The 27,995-nt window shown below is 39.1% G+C and overlaps 2 protein-coding genes across 5 annotated transcripts in view; one reads left to right on the forward strand and one right to left on the reverse strand.

Moving 5' to 3' along the window:
- The first annotated feature begins 1,073 nt into the window (after positions 1-1,073).
- On the forward strand, positions 1,074-24,292 carry LOC143031977 (BTB/POZ domain-containing protein 6-A-like). Of its 3 annotated transcripts, XR_012967055.1 has the most exons (7): positions 1,112-1,258; positions 4,131-4,285; positions 4,395-4,628; positions 5,334-5,429; positions 7,007-7,146; positions 20,240-20,361; positions 24,146-24,292. XR_012967055.1 is itself a non-coding variant. In XM_076196398.1 (6 exons), exons 2-6 carry the CDS (start codon positions 4,151-4,153, stop codon positions 7,689-7,691), a joined length of 990 nt encoding a protein of 329 aa, XP_076052513.1. In that variant the 5' UTR covers positions 1,074-1,188; positions 4,131-4,150; the 3' UTR covers positions 7,692-10,530. The 3 variants fall into 3 exon arrangements, 2 of the variants coding, with proteins under 2 accessions (XP_076052513.1, XP_076052512.1); XM_076196398.1 differs by lacking the exons at positions 20,240-20,361; positions 24,146-24,292 and adding an exon at positions 7,307-10,530 and having other exon boundaries at positions 1,074-1,188; XM_076196397.1 differs by lacking the exons at positions 20,240-20,361; positions 24,146-24,292 and adding an exon at positions 7,307-10,529.
- The window catches only part of LOC143031976 (uncharacterized), a 36,796-nt gene continuing 29,313 nt past the window's right edge, over positions 20,513-27,995 (reverse strand). For both annotated transcript variants that reach the window (XM_076196395.1, XM_076196396.1), the window contains exon 2: positions 20,513-27,990. In XM_076196395.1, the coding sequence (XP_076052510.1) occupies positions 26,156-27,886 (1,731 nt within the window). In that variant the 5' untranslated portion in view covers positions 27,887-27,990 and the 3' untranslated portion in view covers positions 20,513-26,155. The remainder of the gene's footprint in view (positions 27,991-27,995) is intronic.

A 27,995-nucleotide genomic window follows, 5' to 3' on the forward strand; every position in this document is an offset into this window, starting at 1 on the left:
CGATTTGTTTCATAATTTCTGGTTCATCTTCCTGAACTAATTCTAGTAAACTGCTTACTTTTTCATTTTCCTCATTGATTCTTGTGGTTCTATCTGGGTTATGTTTCTCTTCCATTCCTAATATAATTATACATTTCTTTCTGTCTGCTAAGTCTCTTACTATATTCTCCTTCTGTCTCATCACTTTAATAACTGAGTTTTCAGTTTGTTCATTCATTTGCTGTCTGATTATGTCAGTGAATGCAACTTTGCTATTTTCTTGGATTTTTTCCAACCCTCCTTGTTCTCCTTATTATTCTCCTTTAAGACTTTATTCTCTTCTTTTACTTCTTTTAACTGTTTTTTTAATTCTTCAATTTCCTTAGTTAAGTTTTTGTTCGCCTTCTCTAGTTCTTCCAATTTTTCAACCCTCCGTACAATGTTGTTAACATGACCGAACCTACGCTCCAAGTCCTCGATCATCTTATCGACCTTCTCTTCTAGTCTTGTCAGTCGGGGGGGGGGGTTGTGTCCCCCCCACCCTCTTTAAATCCCTGGAAAATATTCTCATCACTTTCTACTGTATTGCTCTTATCTATACTTCTAATCTTTACATTTTTATTAGACATTTCATCGTCGCTCAACTGGTCGGGGGGCCGTTTGTTTACCTTTCGCCTGTCTGCCTGGGCTAAGTCCTCTCCTTCCTCATTTCCTTCCATTTCCCTCAGCAATCCCTCCCCTTCTCCTCTTTCCCTACTTTCCCACTACCCCACGAGCAATTTCCCCCACCCTGTAAATACAATAGGCACTTCTCTTTGCGTTGGGATCCACGAAACTTCAATTTTCTTCAGAACGTCTTCTAAACCGTCCGTTCGTTGAAGTGTGTGTGTGTGTGTGTCTATTCCTTGATAATCATAATGTCTTAAATAGACGAAAACGTTCGGACTAAGTTTCTTATTTCCTAGTGTTTTTTCTGTGTGTATGTATATATATATATATATATATATATATATATATATATATATAGATATATATATATATATTATATATATATATATCATGTATATATTTTCTATATATTTTTTCCACCCCAAGGGAAGTCGAGGGTCTATCTAATTTTATCTGCTTTGTGATTGGCTGATTGTGAGTCAAACGTACCCTTGAAGCAGGACCGCAAAGATTAAGTCGGCAGGACATTAACAATTAAGGGTAAATATTGTGTTTTGCCTGTTGTATATCCACAAGACACCTCTACGGACTTTTTGACGTCATTTCGAAGGTAAGTGATGTAGGAGAATAACCAGCGGTGGTTGGGTGGGAATAGTTGCTATAGGAATAGAAGAACTTGGGCTGCCAAACCATATTAAATTGCGTACTTAGGCGTGGTCCTGTTTTGAGGCAAATTAATTTATGCCATGGTTCGTAGCAAGGTAGCCTTAGCACTATTCACTCAGTCGTAAATTTATGAACTACAACAATCCTTTAGTTTATATTTTTATGAGAGAAGGAAGAATAGAAATAAGCAAGGTATAATATTATTCCCGAACAGAACTACGAATGGGACAATACAGTAAAAGTTGCATGTGCAACTTGGAATAACGTTTTTTTTCGAGAAAAGAGCAGAGAAGGAAACGAAAACTGAAATAAACTCCAATACATTTTCACATTGCCAAAACGTTTCGGTAGCAATCTTGTGTACATACGCCAAGTCAAGTACGTACGGGAACAAAGGTCGCCATACACCGTTACCAATTCTATGGCGACGGCACAGTAAGCATTTCCCACTAGTATGCTATTTGTTTTTGCTACTCACTTTACATGCTGGGAAAAATGGGTAACTTGCTGGGAAGGACCAATTTAGTTTGAGCAAATGAGCCACCATTATTGGGGTTGGATTATATTCAAAACAGAGCTTGCTTATTATTTATTATTTTTGTTCACTAAACACTTATCAAGTTTATATATATATATATATATATATACATATATATATATATATATATATATATATATATATATATATATATATATATAGAATGTATATATTTTTTCTTTCTTTTTTTACTACAGCAGTATTAGACTCGGTTAGAATTCCAGAATCATGCAAACATGGATAATTGACGTGACACTTCTGTAGTTTCATAGCTCCTAATGTGACATAACCTAAAGAAACCTACCTAACCATTCCATGAAAAGAAAAAAAAAGAAAAGAAAAAAAGATCTTTGAAATACAAAAATTAAAGAAGTGGAAATGTGTTTGTGGAATAAGATCTAGACTCAGGGATCCACACTTCATCGGAAGGTGGTCCACACATAAACAGAATGAGGGTCACATCCACCAGAGCCCTGGGATTCCTGTGCAGGAAACCAGGAACATCAGCAGATGGAATGCACACATCATAACTGTTGCATAAAAGATGCTCGTTTGACCACACTTGGAAAAGAAACAGTACAAGCACTGAACCTTGTGGCACGCTGCCTTTTACTACTCTCCATCTTGACATCACGTCCTCTACTTACTACTGTTCTACTGTATCTTCCCTTCAAAGCTCCATTCAAATAATTTGCCTTTTAGTCCTCCAATATGCTTCAATTGACTGTGAGGCGCTTTATCACAAAGCCTTCTCTAGGTTGAGGTAAACACAGTCCACCCACCCCTCTCTCTTGCAACACATCAGTCACTCTTAATAATAAAAGTTTTAAAGGTTCAACATACATGAACTTGCAGATCTGAAGCCAAACCCACTGTCTGCCAGAATAATCATCTCACAGTCCTTTCACATAATTTCACCATTGTGCCAGTCACTGATACTGGCTTATAATTTAGTGATGTCTTACACCTTTGTGAATTGGTACCACATTTGCCCTTTTCCAGTCAAGCAGTACTATGCCTTCTTATAACATGCAAGAAAACTGTGAGTCATGTCTGCCAGTTGTTCCTTATATTCTTTAAGTATCCAGTTTGAGATACCATCAAGACCAATGATTCCAAAAGATTGAGCAGTTCCTTTACGTCTATATTTATTATATCTTCTAAGACTGAATTCTTGCTTCCCTTGCTTTCCTCCAAAAAAAAATTGCTCTCCTATGTGAAGACTGATTGGAAACTTTCATTCATTTTTTCTGCCGAAGCTGAGGTCTCAAAGACCTTGCCACTCACTATTAGCTTGGTGATTCTTTCCCTTTGTCTCAATTGATAAACCTATACAATAGTTTTGGTTCATCTTTGCCTTTATGTACACCACCTCTTTCAGAATTACTTTCTTCCTCCCTGTAGATTCTAATATAATCATTTCTAGCTTGTAAGCTTCTTAAATTTTATTGCATCTCTTCCTCCATTTTACCGTAGCCACATCCCTGTCTCTTTTTCCAATCTCACACTTTTTGTTGAACCAGGCCTGTTTCTGTTTCCTTCCATTAATCTTTGGCACATATTTGTTCAGTCCCAGGTTGTAAATGTCAAGAAAGGTTAACCATTTTCTTATTATTCCCATGGTATGCATATATGTATTAATGTATGTACAGAATGGAACACTGCGATTAATGACAGGATTCACCATAACCACCCCTATTGGATACCTGCATACAGAAACCAAAATCCTCCCCATAGAAAACTACTTGAAAATGAACAGGAACTCACCAGAACCCTGTACACTATACACCCAGCACACTATATTTTAGAAGCACCTTCAACAGAAAGAAAAAAAAATAGATAATAAAACAGGAACATATTACTCAAATATTATAAGAGACTGCTTATACCACAGAAAACATCTGGAGAAAAAGCACATACACTTAAATCACTAAACAAATGCTTCAAGACAGGCCATCAAACTCAATACTCCAAAGACAACCCCTAGACATAAGTCCCATAGAAAGAACCCTCCTGCACCTGATAACCACACTTGCATGATTGTGCTCATGACACCATTTAGCAATAAAACAGTAACACTGTTGATGAATTTATATTGGATAAGACAGAATATAGGTGTTGGAATGCAGTTCACATCAAAATAGATTGTTTTGAAATAAGGACGCATAATTCAAATTATGCACCATACAAGTATATTCAATCAGAGAATCACTGATGGAAAGGCCAGTGTTTATGTGAGTGTTTTCATTGACATAACTAAATCATAGGATATTTTCAGGCAGCAATTGAAGAGCTAAAATGGCTGATTCAGGAATGGGTGAGGAGTGGCAGCTTGTAATGAAGAATAGTAAGGAGCGTCTGCAGTACATGTACACATCGGAGGAGTACAGTGACCTAGACATTGTATTTCCAGAGTATGAGTTAACCCTCAAGGTAGGTCTGGGGGGACTCTCATTAAAAATTTCCTCCTTCAGGAAGGTGGATGATGCTTTCATATGTGTTACTTAAAGAAGGCTTTTGATGTAATCCATGACTCCCCCAGGCCCACAGGATGATCCTGTCCATGAGCTCTTCTGTGTTTGGCACCATGCTGATGGGACCCCTGGCTACTGGGAAGGAGCTCATCCTTCCAAAGGATTCCCCTCATGCTTTCCAGAAACTTTTGGATCACATTTACCTGGATCAGATGGATCTAGAGTCTGTTAAACAGGCTCTTGAGGTGTATGCCCTTGCCCACAAGTACCGGATGTACTCTGCAAGGGAGACTTGTATGCAGGTAAGGGTAATCATGTTCCCTCACCTACCTGAGGCTTTACTTCCAGAGTAAATTATCTGAGCATTCTGTCTATAACAGGTTTGTACTCCTATGTATTTCATTAAAAGATTATCCAATGTACTCATTAAAAGATTATCTGATGTACTTTATTTACAGTATATTTTTACTCTCATGTTATTTGAGCTTTGATAGTAGATTGAATAGAAATGTAAACTCCTATTATTTCCCTTCACTGTTTGGGGTATTAACTGCAGACTAATCACAAATATTTTTTTTTATGTTTGAAGACCAACCTAAAAAAAGTTCTATTATCCTTCTTTTCAATTAACACTTGAGTGACTACCTATTTGAGCTTCTATTGTTCCTAAAGAAAGAAGTGCTAGTTATCTACCGGTACAAAATACTAGAAACACCCCTTGCTGTTTTGCTGCAGTTGTGTTTAGAGCATAAGTGAAGCCCATCCAGCTATGCATGGCTGAAATGGACCATCATCCTTCCCTTATATCTTGGAATAGGAGACCAAATGATTGGTAATATATCTGTCTCTTGTGGTAATGCAAATGATGAGTGAGGTCTTGGTACTTTATTCAGGGCATCATTAAACACCACATGATCTTGTGTACCTCTCCTTTGACAAGGATGTATTAATGAATTATGTATATGATCGGCATTCCCCAGTTTCTTGAACAAATTAACTTTTTTCAGTACATTATCTCTAACATGAAGGAGGAGACATTGCTAGCAGTCCTGGAAACTTCTGTTGTTTATGAAGACAAGGTGCTGAACAACAAGTGCAAAGAGGTACACTGGCCTGTTTGTTGGTGTTACAGTTTGTGTTTGTCTTAGGTAAAAGTTTGCCATGATATCTCATTACAACTTAATGCTGTGTTCAGCTTAAAGTACTGCAGCACATGTCTGCAGCCAAAAGCATAGGTTTAGAAATACTGTACTTTGACATCTATGACTATATTAGGAAGGACAGTTGGTATATTTCCTTGGGAAGCTTTGACCCAGAGGGGATTGGGGGGATAATCATCTGAATGAAATCACTCAGTAGTATGTACCTAAAATAAACTTGTAGGATGGTGACACAGGCTAATGACTTAGATGTGCTCTAAAATCCACTAGAGAGATACATACATATACTAAGGGCTTTTTCCCCATTACAAGGGAGGTAGCTAAAGTCAAAAGGCATAATTCCATTCCCACCCACTCCACTCCCATTCACCACCCCTCCCTCTCTCCTTTTCTTGGTTCCTCCTGGATGACAGGTCATCCCTACATCTAGCCCATTGCCCTGGGTCAGAAGCAATGCAGCAAGACACAGCACATCCACAGTAAGGCCACTTTATTTAATCAGTGTCTCCTCATGTAGAGAAAGAGAGGATGGGGAGAAATCCCTTCGGGCTGTGTCAAAATATCATTCACACATAATCACTCCCTAACCCCCCATCCTTCCCACCCACTCCCTTCCATGCATCACAGCATCATCCATACACAGCCATTCTCCACTCACCCCTATCTTCTGTCGTCTCCCTTGCTTCCTCAACAGATATCTCCATCTTTCTCATCACCCCTTTTACTCCATCCATCTCATCCTTGGTTGCCCCCTCTTGTTCACTCCATCCACCTCTGCCTTCTACACTTCTTGTACTAATCTTTCTTCACTCATTCTTTCCATGTGTCCAGACCATTCTAATACTCTTTCATCAACCCTGTCTCCCAACTCCTTTTCCACACCACACCCACCCTCCTCCTCACCTTCTCACTTCTTACTCTATCCAGCCTAGTATCCCTACCATACTTTTAAGACATTTCATCTCAAACAAATACACACAACCAAGGCTTTTTTCTCCCTTACACAGGAGGTAGCCAAAAACAAGCATAGAAATCATTCCCACCCATTCCATTCCCTACATACTCCACTCCCCTCCACTCTCTTCCCTCCCTCTTATCTTGGCATCGTATGCATGTATCTCAAACACATTTAAGCTCTACCTCTAGCATTAGCCAGAATACATATACTGTATAAGACAGAAGTCATGGATGGATTGATGTAGCCATCATATGCTAACTTTGCCATCAGAAAGTGAGGAGTTTTTACTAGGAAGCACTTTGCTTCAACTGAGGCAGTCACCCAGTGTGTCCAGGTTAGGAGAGTAGATAGCATCCAATAGAATCTGTTGGACAAAGCATGAGTGAAACCATTGTGCCATAGCAAGCACATTCACTATGATTCTGGTTACCCAATATTATCCAAATGGCACAACTGAATACTTGTTGATAGCGACATTGTATGAATGGTTGTATAAATTGCTTCCTCTCCTATTATTCGTCAATATATGTGAAAATAGAACTTAATCAAATTTTCTTCACAGATGCTGGATCTTAAACCTGATACTTCCTTGTTGTCTGAAACTGTATCATATCTGAGCAAAGAAAGCTTGAAGAATTTGCTGATGGATCGTAGCCTAAAATTTTCTTCCGAGATTGTCCCCTTCAAAGCCCTGATTGCCTGGTAAGTACAGTAGTCATATACTATTCATGGTTTTGATTAATGATGGATGCTTCCATGTATTTGCATTGTCAATTATAGTATGTAGTGATATTTTAGTATTTGTCCATCAAGCTCACACATTAAGATACTTTGAATGCCACTGTAACTCATCACATGGCAGGGGAAAAGCTCAGCTAGCCCAGCAGGAGGAGCCATCGGGGAGTGCAGTTCGGGAGAAGATAGGGGACCTACTGAAGGAGATCCAATTCCTTGACATGTCCTGCAACGAGTTCGTTGACAATGTGATCGATACTGACGTCCTGACCCACACAGAGTGTATTCACATTCTGAGGGCCATCAGGGGAGCTGACCCCTCGTCCATCCCAGAGAACGTACCTTTGAATCCAGCCTTGGGTATGAGGCTCAATAGGAAAGAGGTGCTTTCTTGCATTAAATTGTCAGGTGGCTATAATGGTGGATATCATCATGGAAATAGATACCCTCCTTCTTCAGATGTGGGCTTGATCGAAAATCTTGTAACAGGAATATATATATTCATTACATGAAAGCACCCAATAGTGGAACCATTCAAATAGTGGATGATAAGAGTGAAGTTGTTGGCTCAGCAACCTCTGAAAATTGTCAATTTACTTTTACAAAGCCAGTTGCCCTAGAAAAGGATAAACAATACAAGGTAATGTTTTGTCCAAAAACATCAGTTAGTTTATTTTCTGCAGGAGAAAAAAGGCAAACAGTGGGGAATGTGAGCATTTCAAGTTCACGTAATTATTCGTGTGACCTGTATTTCTGTGAGTCAAAAAGAAGGTAAGCTTTTGCAAAGGGAAATAAAACCCCTGTTCTCTGTCACATCCACAGTTCAATGAATGTAAATGATTAAGTTTTGCTAGGGTTTTGTTCCCCGTCACTGTTATTGCCTGTATGTTATTGCATGGTAAATATACTCGGTAGTATGCAGGTGATACTTTAGGGTCTATATGGGGTGTCCCTATGGACCAAAGTCACATATGATTTTGCTTTAACCAAATTCCATTATACTACATTTCTTGATGTTGAACTTTACTTCACATTTCTGACTCCATTCCCAGACTTTGTCCAGGTCTTTTTGTAGTGACCTAAAATCTTCCCCTGTACTTACTCTCTTTATTAGTTTTGCATCATCTGCAAAGAAGTTCATATAACATTCCACACCTTCATCCATGTCATTTATAGATATGGCAAACATTATTGGAGCCAATACAGAATCTTGTGGAACTCCACTTATCATTTCTTCCCAGTTTGAGTTCTTGTCTCTGAATACCACCCTCATTTTTTGCCCGTTCAAGAAGTCTTTCATCCATTCCAATAACTTTCCTTGTACTCCACCTATTGTTTAAATTTTTCTTAGTAGCTTTTCATGTGATACTTTATCAAATGCTTTTTGTAAATCTAAGAAAACACAATCTGTCCATCCATCCCTTTCTTGTATTATTTCTATTAGCCTCGAGTAAAAGCATATCAAGATTGTGGTACATGATATTCCACGTCTAAAGCCAAATTGTTTTGGATTTAGTATATTATTCTCTTCCAAATGTTTAATCCATTTACTTTTGATAACTTTTTTGCATATTTTAGCTGTTGTACTTAAGGGAGACTGGTCTATAGTTGGTTGGATTTTCTTTGTCCCCTCCATTGTATATTGGTACAATATCTGCATTTTTCCAATTTTGTGTTACCTTTCCTTCTTTGAGTGAGAAGTCAATTATCTTTTGTATTTTGTCAGTTAGTTCACCTATACATTCTTTCAATATCCAATTTGCAATTCCATTTGGCCCATGTGACTTTCTGATGTCAAGTTTTTTTTATTTGGTCCTATATTTTTTCTGTGTCACCATTATTTCTTTCATTGGGGGATCTTTCTGTCCTTCCTCCCAATTTTGTGAACTTTCAATTGTGAATACAGATTGAAAATGCTTGATCATAATTTCAGCCATTTCTACATCATCTATATATTCATTATTTCCTTCATGCATTTTCACTATTTCATGTTTGTCTTTTAGTTTGTCATTTACATACCTGTAGAACAGTTTAGGTTGGTCCTTGCATTTTTCTATTATGTCTTTTTCATAGTTTCTTTTTTCTTCCCTGCGTATTTTTACATATTCGTTTCTTAGTTTGATATATATTTGCCATTTGGTCTTTTTTTTTCCATCTTTTCCAGGCTTTGTCTCTTCTATCTTTAGCCTCACTACATTTTTTGTTATACCAACACATTATGTATGCCCGTTTTTGTTTCTTCTTTGGTACGTATTTATCTGTACCCTCCTTGTAATTTTCTTTTAATATGTTCAATTTCTCTTCTGTCTTGGTTTCTTCATTTAAAAAGTTTTCCCAGTTAGCATTTTGAAAAAATGTTGTAAGTTTTTCAAAATCCGTTTTGTTGTACATGAGTCTTCCTTTTCTATGTTTCTCATTTCTACTCCCATCAGTTTGCTCATTTATTTTGAACTCTATTAGTATGTGGTCACTCTTCCTAATTGGTGTCTTGTATTCCATTTTATCCATGATTTCAGGCTCTGAGGTAAATATGAAATCTAGTCTCAATGGTTCTTCATTGTTTCTGTATCTTGTATTTTCCTTCACCCATTGAGTCTGTATATTCAATGATCATATCCAGTAGAATATTTCCCCAAAGTTTCTCTTCACCCTTTACTGTCATTTCTTCCCAACATATTTCCTTTGAGTTTTAGTCACCTATAATTATTATGTTTCCTCCTTTCAATAATTCAGTGCATTCTTTGTGTCTTCCACTATCTTGGAATGATCACTATCTGTCCAAGCCATTGTTTTTGGGGGCACAATTATAACTATACATTTTCTACTTTTCATATTTCTGTTTTCAACTTTAATCATAATCAGTACCACATTTTTATTTCCTTCTGTTATGTTTGTCACATTTAAACCTTTCTTAGTCAAAAACATGACTCCTCCACCCTGTTTCTCTGGCCTATTTTTCACCCAGTGGTTGTATATAACCTGTCCCACAATATTTAATGGTAGTGGACCTTTTGATTTTGTTTCCCCAATTCCCGTTATGTCTGGTTTCTCTATTAATAGATAGTCATTTAATTCGTTTAGTCCTGAAATCATACCGTCTATGTATATGTTACTTTTAATTTTTTCTTTTCTTCTCTTTTTTGGTTTAGGTTTCCTTTTTTTGATGTACCATTTTCTCAGCCTCAGGTCCAGTACTCTCCAGTGGTACACTATGTTGAGTAAAAGCAGCAATGACTGCAACAGCACTGTAGGAAAGAGGCCAAACGCAGAGTATGGGATCCAATATACTTGACGTTTCGCCCAGCAGGGCTTCCTCAGAAATAACTCAGTTGAGAAACATTTTACTCCTTATATAGCCCGAGCTTGTGGAGAGAAACAAACATAAAAATGGTGTACACACAATTTGTGCAAATTGTTTGTTACTTGGTTATTGAAATTGCCAATGGTTTATTTATTGCAAAAAAAAATTTACTATTCTGATTTATATTATCAATGAGGGATATAAACGCAGATTCAAAACATCTACGTTTCATTGTATGGTTTTCATATTTTATAATCTTGGAATTATTCCAGTCAGCATTGTGGCCATTGAATCTATGTTTAACAATGGCATTATTCATATTGTATATTTTCATATATATTCTAATATTCTCTTATCAATACCACAGAAACTTTCACCAATGTAAACCTTTCCACAACCTAGACATGGCACACAGTTAATATCTGCTTGATGAATATTTTCTCTGCTCTTATTTCGGCTTTTAATAAGATTGCCAACTGTTACCGAGCTGGTTTTAACAACATTAACACCATCCTTGTTTGATAATGGGGAAATATTGTCTGCAACTGAGGTATTAGGTAATATGATCCTCTTTGTACATTCCTCTTTTATTTTTCCTACTCTTTTATGAATAATTCCAGCTTCTTGGCTTTTAGATATAAGGAGTGTATTTTAGTTCAGTAAAAGTGTTAAAGATGTTATTAAATTCCTCATCCAAATACTCCTCTGAACATATTCTTAAGCCTCGAAGATAAAAACCTATGATAATTCCCATTTTGGCTTTCTTATCCGTAACAGAGTAAAAATGTACATAACCATTATTATTTGTCTTTTTTCTAAAAACTTTAAACTTTATATTGTTTTCGTCTCTTATTAAAAGGGTATCAAGATAGGGCAACATGTTGTTAGTTTCATATTCTGCTGTAAACTTTATACTATCTTCTACAAGATATAACTGATTTAAAATCAGGGGATGGAGAGGGGGGGGTCACTGAATTTATGAAGCAGCCTTGCTGTGGATGTGCTGTGTCTTGCGACACAGCTTCTGACCCAGGGCAGTGGACAAGATGCAGGGATGACCCGTCATCTAGGAGGTGCCAAGATAGGAAGGAGGGTGGAGGGGAGTGATTTCTATGCCTTTTCCTTTTGGCTACCCTCCATGTAAGGGGGGAAAAAGCCTTTGGTATATGTATGTATGTATGTGTGTAAAATCCTACTCAAATCTAACCTATGAGGAGTTATTATAAGTACATTGTCGACATATCTAAGCCAAACTAACTCTCTAGGGAAAATGTTGCTAAAACTGGTATTTTCTAAACGTTCTAGAAACAAGTTCGCCAGCACTGAGCATAGTGGGGAACCCATTCGTAAACCTGCTGTCTGTCTGTAATAATTATCACTAAAAGTAAAACAACAGTTTGAAATACAAAGGTTCACTAGTGTGATAAAATCACAAACAGGTACAGGTAACTCATCATGTTCAGACAATACATTGGTTAACACTTCAATGGCTTTTTTAGTTGGTACATTGGTTCCCCACTAAGCCCAGTGCTGGCGAACTTGTTTCTAGAACATTTAGAAAATACCAGTATTAGCAACATTGCATCTAGAGAGTTAGTTTGACTTAGATACGTCGACGATGTACTTATAATAGCTAATCGTAGGTTAGATTTGAGTAGGATTTTAAATCAGTTAAATCTTGTAGAAGATAGTATGAAGTTTACAGCAGAGACGGAAACAATATAAAGTTTAAAGTTTTTAGAAAAAAGACAAATGATAATGATTATGTACATTTTTACTCTGCTACGGATAAGTAAGAATAAGAATATGTTCAGAGGAGTATTTGGATGAGGAATTTAATAACATCTTTAATGCTTTTACTGAACTAAAATACCCTCCTTATTTCATCCTAAAAGCCAAGAAGAAAGCTGGAATTATTCATAAAAGAGTAGGAAAAATAAAAGAAGAATGTACAAAGAGGATCATATTACCTAATACCTCAGTTGCAGACAATATTTCCCCATTATTAAACAAGGCTGGTGTTAATGTTGTTAAAACAAGCTCAGTAACAGTTGGCAATCTTATTAAAAGCTGAAATAAGAGCAGAGAAAATATTCGTCAAGCAGGTATTTACTGTGTGCCATGTCTAGGTTGTGGAAAGGTTTACATTGGTGAAAGTTTCTGTGGTATTGATGAGAGAATATTAGAACATTAACATGATATGAAAATATACAATATGAATAATGCCATTGTTAAACATAGATTCAATACTGGCCACAATGCTGACTGGAATAATTCCAAGATTATAAAATATGAAAACCATACAGTGAAACATAGATGTTTTGAATCTGCATTTATATTCCTCATTGATAATATAAATCAGAATAGTGGATTTTTTGCAATAAATAAACCATTGGCAATTTTAATAACCAAGTAACAAGCAATTTGCGCAAATTGTGTGTACACCATTTTTATGTTTGTTCTCCCTGCAAGTTCGGGCTATACAAGGAGTAAAATGTTTCTCAACTGTGTTATTTCTGAAGAAGCCCTGCTGCTGGGCAAAACGTCAAATATATATTAGATCCCATACTCTGCGTTTGGCCTCTTTCCTACGGTACACTATGTTTGTGAGTAAGAAGATGGATGTGTTAGCATTGAGTGAAACAAAGTTGAAATGGTGATTTTGAGTTTGGGAGTGCAGTGGCAAAGGTGTCAGGAGTGAAGAGAGGATAAGGGAGGGAAGGGGTGGCTACATTAGTAAAAAAAAGAGGTAGGTAAATCTGTGGTGGAGTGGAAGGATGTTTCTTCAAGATTAATGCAGATGAAGGTGAAACTGGGAAGGGAGATGTGTGTCTGTAAGTGTATAAGGGCCAGGAGGTGAGAAGAGTGTAGAGGAAAAGGAGGCATTTTGGATAGATTGAAATGAGTGCTTACAGAGTTTTGGGGAAAATGCTACTGTAGTGGTATTGGGAGATCTCGGTGCTAGAGTAGGAGTGTCATTTAAAAATCATAATGGGGAGTTAATGGTGGAGATGTGTTTAGAGAGTTGATAATAGCTAAAACAGTGTATAGGAATAAATTCAAGTATAAGTACAGATGGGAGAGGGTGGTTGATAAGGCTTTGATGGACTATGTAGTGGTATCCAGGAAAAGAGTAGGAAAAGTTTTGGATGTCCATGTTCAGAGAGTGGGTGAATATCAGATAATTTTTTGGTGGAAGGCAAGTTGAGAGTGGAGGGTAGATGGAAAAACGGGAAAAGTACAGAAAGTAAGGAGATGTCTAGAGTAAACTGTTAAATAAGGAAAAAGAGCAGGAGAACAAGTGTGGGATGAGGTGGTAAAGGATAGGGTAGAGGTAGGAGTGACAAGGTGTGCAAAGATGGTATATGGAAGAAGGAGGATGGGAGGGAATAGAAGGGTAGTAAGTGGTGGGATGATAAAGTGAAGAAGGTTGTAGAAGAGAAGTGAGCATTCACAGACTGGTTGCAAAGTAGGATGAGAGAAACATGTGAGGGGCACAAAGAAAAAAGAAGAAAAGCAAAACATAAGATAAAGGAGGCAAAAAAAGGAGAGCAGATGTAAAATGGGAAGGAGTATGACAGAAAATTTTGAGAGTAATAAAAAGATGTTTTGGAAGGAAGTTAAGAGAGGAAAGGGGGTGCGAGTCAAGTAGAAAAGAAAAGATAAAAAAGCACATATGAAGAGATAATAATGGAAGAGGAGACAGTAAGGGGAAGATGGGCAGGGTATATTAGAAAGCTGTTGAATGTGGAGGAGGATAGGGAGGGATTGGTGGTAGCAGTGAGAGGTGCTAAGAAAATGATGGCAATGGGAGAGGAAAATGGAGGAGAAATGAGAAAAGATCTGAAAATGATGAGAATAGGTAAGGCTCCTGGATTGGATGGGTGTCATGTGGAGTGTCTGAATGAGGGAGGTACTGTTCAGTAATAGTGGACTGGCTAGCGAGTTTGTTTAATGTGTGTCTAAGGGAGGGTAGTGCCTGTATATTTTTGTTTTACAAGGAAAAGGGGACAAATGTGAGTAGTTTCAGAGGGATCAGTTTGTGAGTAGTGGGGAAGGTTTATTGGAGGGTTTTAATTGAGAGGATCAGGAGAGGAACAGAGGGAGTAATTGTGAGGAACAGTGTGGCTTTAGGGAAGATAAGGATTGCATGGGTCAGATTTTGAAAAGGCTTATGACAATGTAGACAGGAAGGCAGATATTTGGGATAGGGTGAAAGTTGTTAAGGGCAGTCAGGATTTTTTTTACAAGAGTAGTAGAATCTGTGTTTGAATTAGAAATGGAGAGAATGAGTGGTTTGAGGTAAAGGTGTACCTGCATCAAGAATGTGTCATGTTGCAATGTCTGTTGAATGTGTACATGGATGGGGTGGTACAGGAGGTGATGTAAGGGTAATGGGCATGGGATAGATTGTTAAAGGGAATGGGGAAAAGTGAAAGGTGAGCCAGTTGTTGTTTGCTGATGATGCCTCACTTGTGGAAAGGTCAGAAGGCGATTAAGGGAATTAGTGATGGAGTTTGGGAAGGTATGCAATAGGAGAAAGTTGAAGGTAAATGTGGGTAAAAGTAAGGGGATGAGATGTACAGGGGGAAAGGATGGCAGCAAGTTGGACGTAATTCTGAAAGGAGAGAGGCTGGACAAAGTGGATAGCTTTAGGTATTTGGGGTTGCATGTTGTAGGAAATGGAGGAATGGAGTTGTAGATCGAGAGAAGCAAGTAAATACATTGGGGGATTAAAAAGTGTCATGATATAAAATAGGCATCAGGGAATGGGTGCAAAGAGGAGATTATATGAAGGGATGATTGTGCCAAAAGCACTGTATGAAGTGGAGTCTTGGAATTTAAGAGAGGCAGAGGGGGAAAATTACAAGGTTGGACAGAGGGTGAAGTAAGGAAGGGAGCTGGGTTGGAAAAGGAGATGGCAGATAGGGCTGATGAAAGAGCACTGGGATGGTTTGGACACATGGAAAGAATGTGTGAAGAAAGGTTGGTAAAAAGAGGTGTGGAAGGCAGAGGTAGATGAAGTGAACTTGCAGTGATGATGACAGGATGAGATAGATGGAGGGGTGGAAGGGGTGTTGAGCAAAAGGAGAACATCTGTTGAGCAAGGGAGGGAGAAGGCATGACGTAGGGGTGAGTGGAGAGTGACTGTGTATAGATGATACCGTGATGCCAAGAAGGGAGGGGATGGAGGTTAGGAAGTAGTTATGTGTGAATGATATTTTGATGGAGCATGAAGGGGTTTCTCCTCATCTCTTTTTCTGTGAGAGGAGGCGTTGCAGATTAAGTGAAGTGGCCTTACTGTGGATGTACTGTCTTGCTGCACTGCTTCTATCAGGGTAGTTGGCAGGATAAAGGGACAACCTGTCATCCATGAGGAGCTACAATGAGAGGGAGGAAAGGGTGGTGGGTGGGGAGTGGGTATATGGCTTTTGAATAGGCTACCTCTCTTATAGGGGGAAAACCCATTGTATATAAACAAGTTTTGCTTGTTCACAAAAAGTAAGGGAGAGACCTCCAAGTGGTAGGTCAGTGGATCATTAGTTCCTTTCTTGCCAGTGATCTGAAGTTGAACAGAGATATGTAAAGGGGTTAAGTGAAATAGCCTTTGCTGAGGTAACATCATTGAGCTGAATGAAAGTGGCAGGCATCAGTCAGAATAGAGCATGGAGAGAGAGGCGATGAGGTGAAGAGGCCAGTCAGTGTCAGTGGGGTTCATGGTTTGCTCCTTACACCAGTCCCAGTCCAAGATCCACAGATCATCACCATTAACTCAATGCAGCGTTGACATTATGTATTTTTGCCCTGATTTATGTCATTTCCTAAGGAGCAGAAAATCATTGTAGCTGATCTATTTGATACTTGTGGTTAATACATGAATAGAGAAAAGTAACTATTAATTTTGTACAACCAGATTCACTTGCAGCATGCAGAGATCATGAAATTGTTGCAATGTTAACTGTAATTCATAATGGTGTTTTATCCTGTATATTTCATTCACATGTATCAGTCCACCTTTAATGCAGCATTAGCTGCTTGTCATCTAGTGGCCTCACACCAAATACATTAGAATTCTTTCCCAACAGATCCCTTCCATACAAGGTTGATTTTTTTCCCCCTGGAAGAAATGAATTTTTTCCATGTGTGTGGAAGAAAATAGGAAATAATGGAAGAAATGTCCATAATGTGGAAATAATAAATGTTTATTGGTAACCATATGAATACTTTATTTTACCTACAAACAAGGTTTATGGATCATTATTCTTTGTGCTTATTGCAGAGGTAAGTACTAAAGGCTTCACATTCCATAAATATTACATATACCAAGGCTTTTTCCCCCTTACAAGGGAGGTAGCCAAAAAGGAAAAGGCATAAAATCATTCCCACCCATTCCATCCCTGAATACACTCCACACCCCTCCACCCTCCCTCTCATCTTAGCACCTCCTGGATGACGGGTCATCCCTGCACCTTGTCCATAAATATTACTTAGACAAATGTCTAAAACTGAAAAGTTGCAAGTTGTAATTGGAGTCCGTATTCTGTTCATAATGTGGAAATAATAAATGTGCATCAGTAACTATGAATGCTTCATTTTACCTACAAGCAAGGTTTATGGATAAACATTCTTTATACTTATGCCAGACAGGTAAGTACTAACAGCTTCAAATTCCAAAGTTGCTCAGATGTCTAAAACTGAAAAGTAGCAAGTTGTAATTGGAGTCTGTAATCTACTTAATATTCACCTTCTTGCTTCCCTTTAAGCATACAATAATAAAGAAACAAGCTTTGTCCACACCCAAATGGTTCCATAGTTTGGAATGTATCATCCCAAAAGTTAGAAATATTCTCTCAACTGATGCAGATGATGCACCATCAGTGTGCTGAGATATGTCTCAACAAGATGAAAGGCATGGTGCTAATTTAGTGTCAAATGGCAGCTTCAACATAGTCTACATTTATTTATTTTTCTCACTGATCTGGGATGAGACAGCTGCCCTGGTACTTGGGATGCAGTAAGTGTGCCACAAGATAGCATGGTCATATAACCTGCTCAAATCATTTCTTCACAGCTTGCCAATATTGAGCTAGAATAGGATCCTCCAGGAAATGGAGTCAAGCATCACATACCACTGCAAGGCCTGAATTGTCCTTCTGACACACATAAAGTGCATTTACAATGGGAGAGAATTACTCTTTCTGATGCCAGGCCTGGCAAGACAAATTGGAGTCCATGATCTGTCTCACAATGCCCAAGACCATCTCAGATTCATGTTGTTGCCTGGGGCGCCATTTGCTGGGGGGGCGCGAAATTGCCATCTAAAATTAATATATAAATAAATGAGAGACAAGTGGTTTTTTTTTCTACATGAATAATTCAAATAAATAAGTAAATACAAGTGCAAACACGAAAATAAATGAATAATGAAAGTGTTGATACTTGATGCAACGGTGTTTAATGTTTGAAAGCACATTTCACATTTTAGCCGGTTATTATTTCCAGCCCGGAGGGGAGAAGGAGGGAGGGAGGGGGGGACATAACGAATTCTTGCCTGGGGCGCCTGATGAGCTAGAAACGGTCCTGACTGGCTAACTGGGACTTCCAGCAAGTATCACCAGGCAGCTGAGGTTTCTGGCTGCCAGGGAATGCCTTCAGTCATCCAGAAGGAGCATGATGATTACATAAGAATTTAGAAATTTCACTGATACATTTCATAATGGATTCTGGAGTGATGTCCCCATCAAGGAGATTGAGCCAATAGGCTGAAAGACCATACACATCGAAGTGTGGGTCCTCAATCTACAGATCTTCCTGCATCTCCATATTCTTCTTGTCAGTGACAGCATTAGAACTCAATCCAAACTCTTGTTTCAGCATTGCAGATTGATGACTGACACATCTTGCAGTTTCATGCTGTCTTGTTGAAGGGTTCCTGTATCCTTTGCATCCAGGAAGCAGGTAGCACTCAGTCTAGTAGTATGGGCTAGATCATAATGGATGTTTACCCAGCCATCCTCAATAAGTGTGACAGTCTTTCCCTTAAGGTGGTTCTTCATCTGGATCTGAAGATCTTGTGTGACCTCATATAGAAAAGGTCGAATGAGTTGACTATGACTGGGTGGGTGATAGTTAGGACCAAGAGCCTGGATGAGTTCAAAGAAGGAGGGATGATCCATAGCCATGAATGACAAGTTGCATGAGAAGAAAAACTTGGCAACAAGTTCATCTAGCTTGTCCTTCACAGCTACACTGGTCTTGACAAAGTGAGAGGACATGTCATTCTGGATGGGGACTTTGGCAGGTGGCTGAGTAACAGGATCTTCAGAGTCCAAAGAAGTAAATGGATGGTTGACATCACATCTACTTGACTGGGGTCATTTCAATTATTTGGCCCATTTACTGAAAAAACTGTATTTCAGCGATAATTTTTAGGGGCAAGGCCATATGGTTTATCACTGAGGCATGCAGGAGTTTTCTTGTGCATATTTCACGGAGTATGTTCTTTTATTCTTGTTTTGAGGTCTCTTTCCGTTTGGCCCCAATAAACTCATTCACAATCTCTACAAGGTATTTTGTAAACTCCTTGGCTGTCATCCATCTTAACTCTATGATGGACATTTACCACTTTACTGAATAGGCTGTTGGGATAGTTGAAGACATAACTTATTTTATCCTTACATACTTTTGAAATGTATTATGAAATGGTAGAATGAATGATACAAACATACTACTAGGGTTAGGAGTAATTTTATAGAAACTCATTTTAGCTTTGGTGAATGCTTTTGATAGGAACCAATTTGGATAACCTATTTTTGTAAGCTGGGAATGTATTGTGGCTAATTCAGTTTCAAAAAAAGGTGGACTGCAAATTCTGAGGGCTCTAAGAAATAGGCCCAAAGCTACACAGTATTTAATTTTGTCTGGGTGATGGCTGAAAAAAATGTAGATAGCTTCCTGTATATGTGGGTTTTCTGTAACTCTCCTTCACAGTGTACAGAAAACCCACAGCTAGTTTGAGGGGTTTTGCCTCTCCTTAAAAGGGCTACCTAGGACTGTACTCCCAGTGTCGATTGAGGAGCTTCCAGCAGTCACCAAAGCACCATTAACAGGAAAAGTTACTGCATACTTAGAATAATGCTAAACACATTATCCAAACCTTTGAGTGGCTGAATGGATTGGTTTCAGTTGTGCCTTGATTTCCCATATTAGCTTCAAGTGCAAAGGTGGGCAGATCTGCATTTTTTAATCTGATAACCAAATTTAACCACCATTAAAATGTTGGACTGCCAAAAATTATGATTTGCAATTAACCTAGATAAAAAAAAATTGCAACCTTTTGATAAAAATTTCCATTTTTCAAGTAATCATATTCTACGTTCATTCTTTTCATTTATGGTTTAAAGTCACAAACTCCCTCTATTGGAAGGCTTTGTAGCATGGAATTTAATGAACCATGCCCTTGGTTCAACTTCGCTGGTGGCAGGATTTGAACCGCCATAACCCACTCAGCCTGCGAGCTTCATTGCCTTTGTAGTATTTTAATCAAAAATGTATTTTTGACCTTAAATGCTTGGTTTCCTTGAATTACAAGTGGCTTAAAGGGAAAAAACATCAAATTACCTTTGGAAACATTTTAAACCACAAAAAATTGAAACGCTTAAAAATCTAATCCAATCTGACTTGACATGCTGGTGAATCTGTAATCAGACTTCAATCTCTTTGAGTTGTGCCTATGTCTATGACTGAAAACTGTTGCAGTGTCTGGACAAGTGGAAGGTGTAAAGGGGTGCCAGTTGTAAGCTACAGGAATGAAAAGGTATAAAAGTTTCAAGTCTCGGTCTGGAGCGATTACCAACATCTTCATGGATCATCAATTGCAGGTACTTGCCACTGGTCTTGAAACATTTTCATGTAAAACAGGAGAGAGGACGAAATAGATCATGTTTACTACAGCTGTAGGAACATAAGAATTTAATTGTCTGTGATTTTACTATCATTCATACCAGTTTCAGGTTCATTTAGAAGCATAGAAACTCTTCAGATTTTATTAAAATAGCCTTACACAATTCTGTTACACAAGTGGAATACTGAATACTAACTTACCATGCTCAACACCACCCCAGGTCTATCAAATGCAAAACTGGTTTATTATGAAAGAGCATAGGAGTCGTGCAAAGCTAAACAAGTGCAAGAAAAGTAGGACACATGCAAACTTCATAGGTCTTCCTTGAGCAATTTGTGGGCTGGTCCAGTAGTGGTTACCTTAGTGCTGTGGGTCTCCTGTAGAGATCAGGACTGCAGACAGATTAATTGATGAATTATATCAACCTGTGGTTAAAAGTATTTTAAAACAAAACTATTCACTAGCTTCCTATACCTCAGGAGGCTAGAAGGTCCCTTCATAAATCAGGGAATATGTCTGTACACCCTTATACTGCTGGCCAGATTTGAACTGACCAACTCTACCTTCACCATAAGTAGTACTATCTAACATAACATGTTCAGGTATGTTAAAAAATCATGCAAGGTGTAATGTCTTAATTTCAAACATGCCACTATTTGTGGCTGAAGGCACAACACTAAAGCTGCAGCCACAAGAGGTGACTTTACTCACTGCTAGAGGTAGTGGCAACTAATTGCCACATGACAGTCACTCCTACAGAGTTGATCACACGAGACTACTCCCCACTGCACCTTGTCCACTGCCCTGGGTCAGAGGCAGTGTCACAAGTCACAGCACATCCACAGCAAGTCCACTTCATTAAATTGGCGACCCCCCCATGCATAAAAGGAGATGGGGAGAAATCCCTTTGGGCTGTGTCAAATTTTGCTCACACATACTACCTCACCCCTCATCCCCCCACCCATTCCACCTCATACATCACAACATCATCCATATACAACCATTCTCCATTCACCCCTGTCTTCTGTCCTCTCCCATCCTTCCTCAACAGACATACCCCTCTTCCCCAAAGCCCCCATCACCCCATCCATCCATCTCATCCTAGGACGTCCCCTCATGTTCACTCCCTCCACATCTGTCTTCCATACCTCTTTTACTAGTCTTTCTTCACTCATTCTTTCCATGTGTCCAAACCATCCTAATACTCTTTCATCAACCCTATCTCCCAACTCCCTTTCCACCCCTGTTCTCCTCCTCACCTCCTCATTTCTCACTCTATCTAGCCTAGTAACCCCCATCATACTTCTCAGACACCTCATCTCAAACACATTCAAAGTCCTTCTCTCTTCCTCTCTTATGTTCCATGTTTCTGCCCCATACAGTGCTGTTGGCACAATCACTCCTTCATATAGTCTCCTCTTAGCATCCATTCCCAAATGTCTATTCCTCATTACACTTTTTAATCCACCAAGGCATTTACTCGCTTCTCTCAATCTACATTCTACCTCCACCTCCACTCCACCTTTTCCTGCCACATTTGCACCCAAGTATCTAAAACTATCCACTTCCTCCAGCCGCTCTCCCTTAATGCTCACTTCCAGTCTACTGCCACTTTCACCCCTTGTACATCTCATCACCTTACTTTTACCCACATTTATCTTCAGCTTTCTTCTATCACACACTCTCCCAAACTCTGTCATCAACTTCCTCAATCCCTCCTCCGATCCTGCCACAAGCGCAGTGTCATCCGCAAACAACAGCTGGCTCACCTCCCACTTTTCTCCATTTTTTTAACCATCTCAAATCCCTGACCCACCACTCCTGCATTTACCTCTCGCACCACCCCATCCATGTACAAGTTGAACAGCCAGGGTGACATAACGCATCCCTGACGAAGTCCCACCTTTACCTCGAACCACCACTCTCTCCATTTCTAATCCTGACACAAGCTCTACTACTCTCATAAAAACTCTTGACAGCTCCTAGAAGCTTTCCTCCTATCCCGTATATCCGCAATACCTCCCACAGTGCCTTTCTGTTTACCCTGTCATAAGCCTTTTCCAGATCTATAAAAGCCCAAAAAACATCCTTCCCCTTTCCTATAGCTTTCTCACATATCTGTCTTAACACAAAAATCTGATCTACACAACCTCTACCTGTCCTAAATCCACACTGCTCTTCACCAATTACTCCCTCTGTTCCTCCCCTAATCCTCTCAATCAAGATCCTCCCATAAGCCTTCCGAACTACACTTAACAAGCTAATCCCTCTGAAACTACTACATTCACACTTGTCCCCTTTTTCCTTGTAAAGTGGAACAATACAGGCACTCCTCCAGTCCTCCGGCACTCTATCCTCTCTCCAGCTCTTATGGGGAGCTAATAGGTAAAATTCTTAACTAATCTAATATCAACATTAAACAATAATTAGGACAGACCCAAGCTGTTGAATAGGGAGAAATAAAAGAGGGGGTTAGGAAGAAATAATGGGGCAACTACAAACTGGGGTGCAACTAGAAGTAACTGGCCAAACTTTACTAAGAGTCAAACCCAACTGGCTACAACTAAATTCAAACAGCAATCAGACAAGTGAACGGTTTTAAAGGTCTACTGAGCAGGTTCTCATAGAATTGGTGAATTTTTGCTAGATGTATGGCTTAGTCACTTTTTGATAAAATAATGCAAAAATAAATCCAATACAATAAAAAGAAAAGGCCTATCAAAATATCAGTAGCATATGAACTTTTTCTTTGCCAACTTTCGTTTTTTCTCGTAAGGCTGTGATGTCAAGCTTGCTGTTTACATCCTAATCCTTGCCATGTGCATGCATTATAAAATGCCATGCCATGCTGCCAATTTGATCAGTGATCTGTCATATTTCATGTGTTAGCAAGGTTTTATAAAGTATTAGTTCGAAAATCGTTTACTGTGTCAGCCCAAGTTGCAACAGTGCTTCAACGAAACAAACATCAGTGCTGGAATCTTGTCACAAAGTTGTGTGCTTCTTTGTTCCCAAGTCCCAGCACTTTTTTTTTTATTAAGTATAAAAATTATGGTTTAACAAATTCATTGATTAACATTCGAGAAGTTACCAGTCACATTTTTCAACCTGGTTGGGTTCTCAAACAGTGGTATTTGAAATAAGATTAAGACCTTTGAGTGGTTGAATTTTCAAAGACGTAGGTCCCTTGCCTTGACGTTTCTAGTCTTGATGTCCGTTAGGTACTAGAGCTCTGGGTAGTCTGTGGCGACAGTTAGTGCGGACAGTGTATTTGGCACGTCTCTTCTGAGTTCGTAAAGCTCGAAAAGGCCATGGGTTAATATTGACTTTTTAAGTAAATTCTCAAAAGTTCAATCCCCGATTTATTAAACTAATATTTATTATATAAAAAGAGATTTAACAAGCAATAAAAGAGGAAGGGAGTTAAATCGTATCTTATTTAAAGTTACAATAGGCGCGGTTCAAAGCTTCAGGAAATGCTCCCGATTCGAAAGATGTAGACAACAACACCTTGAGGGAAAGTTTCCAAAACGAAATGGTAGGCACTAATAAAGATTCCCAATAATAAGGAAGATGCCTATTCAAATAGGTAACAATTACCACAGAAGTAATGAAAGGAAGACAAGTACATATTTAACTTCAAACATCTCGATGTAATTTCAGTATGGTAATTCAGGCACAAGGAGGCTGAATCCATATTGAGAATGGTAAAATGTATACATGGGGATTGAAAATTATCATTATTAATTTTCCATTTTCAGACTACTACTTGCTGCACTTCTTCTCAATTAAATTTCATGTAAAAAGAAAGAAAAGAAAGAAAAAAAATTAGAGAGGTGCAATGGGTTATCTTATCCCAAAGTCAAAACAGGTGTTGGAGTGGTGAAGGAGAAGGTTGATCTAAAATATGGTGAGTGTATAAAGCATTACTGTGCTACATATTGCATCCAAACTGTGAAACTGTATAGGACTTCCTACTGGAGCAATGTGATAAATTCAAAATAATTACCTAAAAATTTGGTATTGTCCTGATATGACAAACTAAATAAAATGTACAAAATATAAACCTCAATTTTTTATTTACAGAATACATACAAATTTTACTTGGTGAATTACTGAGGTTATGTTCTGAATATCCATCATACAAACTTGCAAGAGATGCCAAACTTCAGTCCACTATAAAAGTTCCTGAACCAGTCTGTTCCAAGTATGAAAAACAAGAGAAGTCTAACATCATCCTGAAACGAAGGTCCAGGTTTAATTGTCCAACAAAGTGAATTTTTCCATATACCAAAAACAAATAGTACATACATATACCAAAGGCTTTTCCCCCCTTACATGGAAGGTAGCCTCCTGGATGACGGGTCCACTGCCCTGGGTTAGAGGCAGTGTCACAAGACATTTTGTATGGTATCCATCCAACCCAGGTGCCTTACCAGCTCTCATCATCTTAACAGCTGCCTTCACTTCATCTTTCCTTATTTCTCCTCCATTTTCCTCACTCATCATGGTCATTTTCTTAGCGTTTCCCACTGCAACTGCCTTTCCCTCCCTATCCTCCTTCAAATGTAGCAACTCCCTAAAATACTCTAACCACCTTTCCCTCACTGCCTTCTCTTCCATTATCATCTCTCCATCTGTATCACCTTTTCTTCTCTACTTGATTCGTCTCCTATTCCTCTTTTAATTTCTTTCCAAAACATTTTTCATTACTTTCAAAACTTTCTGTCATACTCTTACCCCATTTCATATCTGCTCTCCTCTTTTATGCTTGACTTGTCTTCTCTTTTCTTTGTACCTCTCATATGATTCTCTCATCCTATTTTGTAACCAATCTGTGAAAGCCTGCTTCTTCTCTTCTACACCCTTCTTTCCTTCCTCATCCCACCACTCACTACTTTTCCTTCTATTTTCTCCCATCCTCCTTGTTCCACACACCACATTTGCACACCTTATGACTCCCTCCTTGAACCATCCCCATTCCTCCTCCACTTCTGGTTTTACTCTATCCTTCACTCCCTCCCACTCCTCTCTCAGCTTCTTCTTGTACTCCTTCTCCTTTTCTAATTTAAGCAGTTCACTCAAAGAACCTCCCAATCTTCTGCCCTTTTCCTCTTTCTCCATCTATTCTCCACTCTCAACTTACCTTCCACCAAAAAGTGATCTGATATTTCCCCACTCTCTCCCCTTTGAACATGTACATCCTACTATACTCTTGGTTATCACTATAAAGTCCATTAATGCTCTATCTGCCACACATCCATCCACCACCCTCTCCCATGTGCACTTATGCTTGACTTTCTTCCTAAACACTATATTTGCTATCAACTCCCTAGACACATCTCCACCATCAACTCTCCACTACGATTTTTTCCTGGAACTTCATATTTCCCAATCACTCCATCTAATGGTTCATTTCCTACCCTAGCATTAGGGTCTCCCAATACAACTATATTGACATTTCTCCCTAATACCTCTATACAGGTAAAACAAAGGGAACGCCATGCTGGACTCTAAGTGTGTAGGCATCACTTGCGTATGCCTTTCTGCTGGTTTGATCCAAGCCGTTGGAAGAGTGTGATCTTTTCATCATACAAATCATACAGGAATGGCTTCTCTCCAATGTCTATCCTCATATACCTTGTGAGAGAAGTCTTATGTGAAAAACCAGAATCAAAGAGGTCACACTGGAAAGGCTGTTTTCCTGTGGGAGTCTTCATCTGCTGTGTGGGATAACACTTTTGTGAAAAAGCAAAGTTACACAGGTCACACTAGAAGACCTCTCCTGTGTGGCTCTTCATATGCTCTGTGAGAGAATCTTTTTTTGAGAAAGCTGCATTGCACAGGTCACATTGGAAAGGCGTCTCTCCTGCGTGGGTCTTCATATGCTTTGTCAGATCACCCTTTCTTGAAAAAACAGAATTGCACAGGTCGCACTGGAAAGGCTTCTCTCCTGTATGAGTCCTCATATGCTTTGTAAGATTACTCTTTTCTGAGAAAGCAGAATCACACAGGTCACACTGGAAAGGCTTCTCTCCTGTGTGGGTCCTCATATGACTTGTAAGAGAATGCTTTATTGAGAAAGCAGAATCACACATACCACACTGGATAGGCTTCTCTCCTGTGTGAGTCCTCATATGCTTTGTAAGATCACCCTTTTGTGAGAAAGCAGAATCGCACAGGTCACACTGGAAAGGCTTCTCTCCTGTGTGAGTCCTCATATGCTTTGTAAGATCATCCTTTCGTGAGAAAGCAGAATTGCACAGGTCACACTGGAAAGGCTTCTCTCCTGTGTGAGTCCTCATATGACTTGTGAGATTACCCTTTTGTGAGAAAGCAGAATCACACAGGTCACACTGGAAAGGCTTCTCTCCTGTGTGGGTCCTCATATGCTTTGTAAGAGAACCCTTTTGTGAGAAAGCAGAATCACACAGATCACACTGGAAAGGCTTCTCTCCTGTATGAGTCCTCATATGACTTGTGAGAGAACCCTTTTGTGAGAAAGCAGAATCACACAGGTCACACTGGAAAGGCTTCTCTCCTGTGTGGGTCCTCATATGCTTTGTAAGATTATTCTTTAGTGAGAAAGCAGAATCACACATACCACACTGGAAAGGCTTCTCTCCTGTGTGAGTCCTCATATGCTTTGTAAGATCACCCTTTAGTGTGAAAGCAGAATCGCACAGGTCACACTGGAAAGGCTTCTCTCCTGTGTGGGTCCTCATATGCTTTGTAAGATCATACTTTCTTGAGAAAGCAGAATCACACATACCACACTGGAAAGGCTTCTCTCCTGTGTGAGTCCTCATATGCTTTGTAAGATCATACTTTTGTGAGAAAGCAGAATTGCACAGGTCACACTGGAAAGGCTTCTCTCCTGTGTGAGTCCTCATATGACTTGTGAGATTACCCTTTTGTGAGAAAGCAGAATCACACAGGTCACACTGGAAAGGCTTCTCTCCTGTATGAGTCCTCATATGACTTGCAAGAGAACCCTTTATTGAGAAAGCAGAATCACACATACCACACTGGAAAGGCTTCTCTCCTGTGTGAGTCCTCATATGCTTTGTAAGATCACCCTTTATTGAGAAAGCAGAATCACAGAGGTCACATTGGAAAGGCTTCTCTCCTGTGTGGGTCCTCATATGCTTTGCAAGATTATCCTTTCCTGAGAAAGCAGAATCACACATACCACACTGGAAAGGCTTCTCTCCTGTGTGAGTCCTCATATGTCTTGTGAGAGAACTCTTTTGTGAGAAAGCAGAATCGCACAGATCACACTGGAAAGGCTTCTCTCCTGTGTGGGTCATCATATGACATGCAAGAGAATGCTTTTTTGAGTAAGCAGAATCACACAGGTCACACTGGAAAGGCTTCTCTCCTGTGTGGGTCCTCATATGCTTTGTAAGATCACTCTTTTGTGAGAAAGCAGAATCACACAGGTTACACTGGAAATACTTCTCTCTTCTGTGGGTCATCATGTGATATCTAAAACAAATCATGATATAGCTGTGCTATAGATGTCACACCAGATCCTCTTCATTACATGACACCTATGGATTCTATGGATAGCTCTCCCAAAGGAATGGTGATAGTTACCCTCCTCCTGGA

Source organism: Oratosquilla oratoria, chromosome 12, assembly GCF_046742065.1.
Source record: "Oratosquilla oratoria isolate Oo_2021 chromosome 12, ASM4674206v1, whole genome shotgun sequence".
Classification (NCBI taxonomy): Eukaryota; Metazoa; Arthropoda; class Malacostraca; order Stomatopoda; family Squillidae; genus Oratosquilla; species Oratosquilla oratoria.